The 7,608-nt window shown below is 35.2% G+C and overlaps 1 protein-coding gene across 1 annotated transcript; it reads left to right on the forward strand.

Moving 5' to 3' along the window:
- The first annotated feature begins 415 nt into the window (after window positions 1–415).
- On the forward strand, window positions 416–6,870 carry LOC118046825 (fumarate hydratase 1, mitochondrial). Its single transcript, XM_035055875.2, has 17 exons — window positions 416–692; window positions 797–914; window positions 1,276–1,425; window positions 2,341–2,451; window positions 2,588–2,671; window positions 3,363–3,461; window positions 3,561–3,611; window positions 3,714–3,763; window positions 4,180–4,261; window positions 4,445–4,539; window positions 4,624–4,690; window positions 4,804–4,854; window positions 5,026–5,121; window positions 5,719–5,817; window positions 5,918–5,947; window positions 6,031–6,096; window positions 6,450–6,870. The coding sequence occupies exons 1-17, from the start codon at window positions 556–558 to the stop codon at window positions 6,534–6,536; spliced, it is 1,473 nt and encodes a 490-aa protein (XP_034911766.1). The 5' UTR covers window positions 416–555; the 3' UTR covers window positions 6,537–6,870.
- The last annotated feature ends 738 nt before the right edge of the window (window positions 6,871–7,608 follow it).

The following is a 7,608-nucleotide window of genomic DNA, read 5'->3' on the forward strand; positions in this document are numbered from 1 at the left end:
TTTTTTTAAATTTCATTATCCAATATTGAGTTAATTGTGCATTAGGCTTCATAATTTATTTTTATTTGGTTTCTATAATGTTATTAATATTACATTCTTGTAATCCGGATTATAAATTTGACACTTTAACCCGGGTTATTCCAAGTCAATTTAATATATTGTTATTTTAATATAAAAAAATATCATCTTAAAATTTTATTTAATTAAATATTATTTTTATAAGTTGTATAAATTATTTCTGAATAATAAAATTAACCAAGTTATAATAAATAAACTTGTGCACAAATTTGTTTTTACAAAATTAGTAATATTTAAATATTTTATTTTTTAAAAAATTGACTTTTCTACAATTCGTAGCCAAGGTCAATGATATAGGTAAAACTAAAAAGCCCCAGCAACGCCCTTTTCATTCCTAGCATAGCACAGCATTCGCAGCCTTTTTATTCCATTCTCGTCTCCTCTCTTGATATTTATATATATACACACAAAAAAAGAGCTTGATATCTCCTCGATCTACGCATTCTGCAAATCAATTGAGGGATTGAGTAAATTGGAATGGCGATGTATATCGTGTCACGGCGCCTCTCTACAGGATCCACGACTTGGCGTTATGGAAACTGGTTGAGGTCTTATTCAACTGCCTTCAGAGAGGAGAGAGACACTTTTGGTCCCATTAGTGTCCCTGCTGATAAGTTCGTCATTCTATCTATCCATCACTCGTTTTTTTCCCCTCTTACTTCACTTTATTCATTTATTAGTTGTCTTGCTTTGTTGTTTTCAATAAATAATAATTCAGGCTATGGGGTGCTCAGACGCAAAGATCTTTGCAGAATTTTGATATAGGCGGCGATCGCGAGCGAATGCCCGAACCTATCATTCGAGCCTTTGGTATACTCAAGAAATGTGCTGCCAAGGTCCCTCCCTCTCTCTCTTTTTAATTTTATTTGATCTCTTACGCGATTTTGTCATGTCTTTCTATTGTTTCAGCTGCTAATATAAACTAATTAGTTGTCCCACACTTTTAAGAGACCTAAATCTTTATCCTTTTTTTAAAACTTTAATTTTGAATTCGATATTTTTAGTTGATGACAGTACTTAAGTTAAATCTCAATGTAATCTCAGATTAACATCTGCATATATTGTTAATTTGTGGCTATTTATTTTTTGGATTATGATAAGTCAATCTCAGTGTAATAGAGTGTATAGATTATTGGTTTTCGTGGAGATTAATTTAGCTTAAATTAAAAATAACATAGTTGATTTATTTTGTGGCAGGTGAATATAGAGTATGGGCTTGATCCTTCCATAGGGAAAGCGATAATGCAAGCTGCCCACGAGGTAGCTGAAGGGAAGCTAAGCGATCATTTTCCACTGGTTGTGTGGCAGACTGGCAGTGGTACTCAAAGTAACATGAATGCTAATGAGGTCAGCGCCTTTGCATCTTACTTTCTGTTTCTTCAATAAAAAGAGGGGAAGGAAGTAGAAGCTATGGCATTTCTTTATTTGATGTGAACAATAGTTAAATTATTATCCTCTTGGAAAAAAGGTGCGATGGGGCTTTGACTCTACTCTCATCTTGTGAATTGTGATTTAGGATTTCCTCATCTGGTTCAACAGAGGGTTAAATTGTAGGATTTGAAGAGGCTTGATTGTTTGAGATATTCAATAAATTTGGTAACCAAAACCATAGTGTTTAACCGATGTAATGCTGTGTTTTGCATGCTAATGGTGAATAAAATTGAAATTTCTGATGGAGGTTGTTCCTTGGAAATTTTTTGTGTTATGTTCACCTTGTATCTGTTATTTTGTAAATTGTAACCTTGAGATTTCTCCCTCATTTGGTGCTTATTCTTGATCTGACCTAAGTAAATAAACTGAGTTTTTTATGTTTTTGTTGACACAATTAAAATTTAACCAAAGGCTTCCTCTGCTCTGAAATCTAACTGACGTATCATTTGAGATATCTAAATGGAAGGGACTTAGACGTTTATTCTCTTCACCATTCAAGTATGTCTGATATGTGGCTGCAATCTGGTTTTTAGTCATGTTTAAAATTGAATAGATAGCATACCAAATGATCCTGCACTTCAGGGTACGGTTCATTGTATGTGTGAACTACACATAGAGGTACATACCATTGGTGAGAATTCAAAACACATCCTTTCTATATTGGTTTGATGCTCCCAAAGAATGTTCATAACATTCATCCTGTAACCTAGTGAAGGAACAGAAACAAGATGGAAGTTGGGTGATAATTGAAAGCACTGCAAATTAGACTTGCTTTGATTAATCGAATACTGAATGCCCAAAAAATTCTGGCTTGTGTGATGCACTTTCCAGGTTATTGCCAATAGAGCAGCTGAGATCCTTGGGCATAAGCGTGGGGAAAAGTTTGTGCACCCTAATGACCATGTGAACAGATCACAATCTTCTAACGACACATTTCCAACTGTAAGCATGGTTTACTCTTTGAGTGTCAAACTGATAGGTCTTACTGTTTTTAAAAATTTTCTATTTGAATCGATAACTTAATGTATCATGAACTGATTTCTTGCAGTCTTATCAGCTGTATCTTTTTCTTATTTAGGTAATGCATATTGCAGCTGCAACGGAGATAAATTCAAGATTAATCCCAAAATTGAAAACTTTGCACTTGACACTCCATTCAAAGGTTTGACTTTGTTTTTCTTTTTCTTTTCTTTCTTTCTTTTTTTTTTTGGGGGGGGAGGGGGGTTGATAAAGAAAACATTTTGTTTATTGTTTTGCGCAAGCAAATAGAAAAATTGCTGAATTGAAATGCTTCTTTGTGTTCAGTGCATTTAATTGACCATTTTTTTTATTTGGGAATTTTCTTTTATTTTCCTGCATGTTGATCAAGCCTTTTCAATAGATGGTGGGACATGACATCTATGCATATTCTACTTCATTATTTAGGGCCTATGCGTGCTCTGCTCCTTTATCAATGGCTTACATGTTGGTGGGAAACTTAATAGGCCATGGACTGTAGCAATTATGATGTTTGTTTTGCTTGCCCTCAAATGCCTTACTTCTTAATGCCAGAAGATGGCTTAGCACATTTTTATACACACATGCTTTTGTTGAATCTGCCATTTCCTAGATATATTTTTATCCATGCATTATGAAATTTTACAGTTCAAATTTTCAAAAAATTTGTGCTTTAGTAAATGTTCTTGATCATATTTTTCAAATTGTGTGTAGTCATGTGGAAGGTAAAGCTTTAATGTCTCCATTCTGAGATTTGCTTTTGCATTTACATTTCCAATAATCTGCACATTTTTTCTTGCATGTATATTGCTGTAACTACTGCACCTGGACTAATATTGCTTTTTGGTTCCAACCAGTCAGTTGAATTCAAAGATATTGTTAAAATTGGGCGCACGCACACTCAAGATGCAACACCATTGACACTTGGGCAAGAGTTTAGTGGCTACACGACACAAGTAATATATCATTTCTGTATTATTTTTTTCTGATCTACTATTGGTTCATATTTCTCTCATGTTCGTGCTTGCTTCTGATGATTGTTGCCTCGTTTGCAGGTGAAGTATGGAATTGATCGTGTCATGTGCACACTACCGCACATGTATCAGGTTGGAAACACATATATTAAATAAAATTTTCCATTCGACTGTTCTTTTCTCCCTTTTCTGCTCTTCAGATTTTATGACATACTGGGAATGTTATTTGAGCAGCTTGCACAAGGTGGAACTGCTGTGGGGACTGGATTAAACACAAAGAAAGGGTATGTAAAGCATCATGGGTGAAAATTTTATTTTCGAGGCATTCTTTTCCTGAAAACAAAAATTGCTTCCTTCAGCTTGTTTTATTTGTGATTCTTATCACCCCATAAGGCAGGAATTCAGTTTGATTCGTTTCTTCCTGGTTTATTTTTCTTTGATGGACTGAAGGTTTCTCTCCCATTTTAGCCCCAAAGAGAAAAGAATCTCAAGTCTTTTGCAGCACCTTTTTCCTATTCTCCAATAATGTTATCAATTTTATGTTTTATTATCTGTAAGAAAATAGTCAAATCAGTGGGAGAACCAGTGTTTTGAAAACTCTTGGAATTTATACATGGATATCTATGGATCATTTCTAAGAATTATTTAGGTCGAGGCATGTCTGTTCTTTGACAGTTATCCTTTGTTTCTTTCCATCTAGGTTTGATATAAAGATAGCTTCAGCAGTGGCTGAGGAAACAAACCTGCCATTTGTCACAGCGGAAAACAAGTTTGAAGCTTTGGTTGGTTTTTGAACTCCTCATAACTTGAGTTTTATTCTTTTCCTTCCAGTTTCATTTAAGGTTGTAAGAATGGACTTTGCTCTTTTGATTTAATTCTTTTGAGCAATAGTGCGATTTTACATGTCACTACCCTAAGTGAGAGCAAAATACTTTTGCATGCTAAAGCGGTATTTTTTTTTACAGGCTGCACATGATGCTTTTGTTGAAACTAGTGGAGCACTCAACACAGTTGCTACTTCTCTGATGAAGATTGCAAATGACATTAGGTTATTAGGAAGGTCTGTGCAAAGTTGTATAATCCACTTCTCCCTGCTCTCACATATTTGCTTTACTTTTGTGGTTTTAACAATGTTTTTTTGCAGCGGTCCACGATGTGGTCTTGGTGAACTCATTCTTCCTGAAAATGAGCCAGGAAGTAGTATAATGCCGGTAAATCATCACACCTTGTTTGTTTGGTACCTGAAGAATTTTGATTCATATCAGCACATTTGAAGATTTAATTGCGATGCAATGTTGTCATTTTATAGTTTTTCTTGTTTCAGGGAAAGGTTAATCCCACCCAATGTGAGGCTCTCACAATGGTCTGTGCTCAGGTAAATTTGTAGTGCTGTCAGTTCCATCTTGTCAATATCATATGATTCACTTTAAAACTTGTCTGAAAGCAGCTATTCAGATTATAAATTCACATTGTTGATGTATAAGCTTCAAGTTTGCTCTGAACCAATCAAGTCATTGTTAAAAAATGCCCTTTCTTCATTTTGCAGGTTATGGGAAATCATGTTGCCATAACAGTTGGTGGATCAAACGGTCACTTTGAACTAAATGTATTCAAGCCAATGATCGCTAGTGGCCTCCTACATGTATGTTAATGGCGCTGTAATGTACTTGTTATTTTTATTGAAGTTCCAAATAATAAGTTACTTAAGAGTGCTTTAACATTGGATGTTCCACCCTGAGCTTGCTTTGATTCAGGGCAAAATCAGTTTTGATATGTTGGTTCTTTTGTCTGTGTAAAGTATTTCAGTTTGTTTGGATAGTGGGTTCAGTTTGAAGTTACTGGTGATTACTGAACGTAGGAAAAAAATGCCTATTCTTGCTAAATGTTTTAACACGAAAGTGATTGAAACTAAATCGAGGAATTTGAATTCAATCAGGTTTGTGAGAAATTTCGTTTTAGAATGTTAGTTTCCAATAGTCCAGGTTCATTATGATGCATGAGTTCCCTCTCATCAGGCATCTTTTGATGCATGCACTGAGATCTTAGAAGTCTTATGGTGGACCCTAATAGTATTCGTAATCAAATAGCATTTTCTTGGCTGATATTAGGATGCTGACTGTTTGGCTATGCTGTATTACTGATTGGTCACACTTTACTCTGCTGTTGTTTTTGACTCTTGGCTGGGAAGACTGAGTGTGGCTGTTTTACTAAACAAGTGTGTTTGACCTTTTTCTGGCAGTCAATAAGGTTGCTTGGTGATGCATCTGCTTCCTTTGAAAAGAACTGTGTGAGGGGTATTCAAGCCAATAGGGAAAGAATTTCGAAATTACTGCATGAGGTCAGTTCTTGATAACTACAGAAACTTTATTTGCATTTGATGTACCTGAAAGATTTTTGATCATGTTTTATTGTTATTGACAATTTGTGTGACCCTGCAGTCGCTGATGCTTGTCACATCATTGAACCCTGTAAGTCTCTATACCATGTCCATATTTCCATTCTCCTGATTTTGTGTTTGGAATATTAACTCACGTTTCCATTTTTATTCTAGAAAATTGGTTATGACAATGCTGCAGCAGTTGCCAAGCTGGCCCACAAGGAGGGAAGTACTCTGAAGGTGATGATTTCTTCTCATCTTAGTGGCTCTGCAATATAGTGTTTATAAGCCCTATGATGTGTGTATATTGTGGGAGTAACGATGTCTGCTCTTCTTAGACTCATGTAAACTGTTTATTATGGATTCTTCTCTCTTTTTTTCCCCCTCTCCCTTGGCTGGGAAGAACATAAAATTTCAAAACATTAATCTCCTTGGAATGGGCATACGTGCATTCTTGTGAAGAAAATTATTCTTGAATATTGGGTTTTTTTTATTTTTGTGTACTGTCAATAGTGTTTAAGACTAATGATGCTCAATCCATTTGTTGTTTTGGAGTGATTGAATATCGTACCTTACAATATTTATCTCTGCAGGAAGCTGCACTAAAACTCGGAATGCTCACCAGTGAAGAATTTGATACACTCGTAGTCCCTGAAAAAATGATCGGGCCAACTGACTGACAAAGTTGCAAAGAGTTTCCAGCTTCTGAGAATTGATTTCCCAAAATTTCAAGCATCAAACAAGGTTTTCCGTTCTAGCTTTGCAGCATGTTAAATCATTTGATGTGGAATAATGCGATCAATAATGACATTATTTTGCTAAACAATTTTCTTAGAGGTTTCCCGCCAGCTGGCATCTCTCATTTTTCAAAAAAGCAGCAATAACCCTTGATGAGGTTAATAATGGGAATCTTCCCTCATTTTGTAGCGGACATGTGAGAAATTTACATGCTAGAATGAAAGAAATGATATTGTTTTGGCAAGATAGTGATACAAGGGTCTTGTTGATGGTTTACTACTATATATATATATATATATATGGTGCATAATTAGTTCCTCGCCTGTTTGTTTCTTTCTAAGCAAAAGATACGGCATGATGGCTACTAGGTCTTGACCTTCTGCATATCAGTACACACTAAAGCAAGTTCTCTAGTTATGGAAATCAAAACAGGTCCATGCCAGCAAATTTGTTGATATGAGAAGACTGAAAGAGAAGCCGATTCAGCTTTTAGTAGACATGGCATCTCCTATTTTACTCGAATGTGCTATGTATTATTGCAGTTCTTATTTCCTTGTGAAAATAGTGACATTTTATTGGCAAAATTTCCCCACATAGGTCACCAGAGCTCAATCATGGAAACCACAGGAATTTACAGATTTCAAAATTTCCCCACATTCACATCTTTAGCAGTTAAAACAAAGTGAATGCCATTAGAGTTTGGTGGTAACTTGTTACCATCTATGTTGTTCTTGACTAGGCTGCGTATTTGGGCACGCTTGAGGTTCTTTCCCAAAGGCTCGAAGGTATTGTCCTTGTCCACAAAACGACATTCAAATAAGGCTCGAAGGTGCATGATCAACTAAATAAATAACATTCAAAGGACATGGTTTAATTTTAGACCATTACATCCTGGTCTCTAATAATTAATAAAGACAATTAATTCAAAATCAAATATCAATTGATATTATTATTAGATATTAAACATAAAAAAAAACAGGGTTTGATAATAGACCATACCATATTTGAGTTAAT

This window comes from Populus alba, chromosome 2 (assembly GCF_005239225.2).
Source record: "Populus alba chromosome 2, ASM523922v2, whole genome shotgun sequence".
Taxonomy (NCBI): domain Eukaryota; kingdom Viridiplantae; phylum Streptophyta; class Magnoliopsida; order Malpighiales; family Salicaceae; genus Populus; species Populus alba.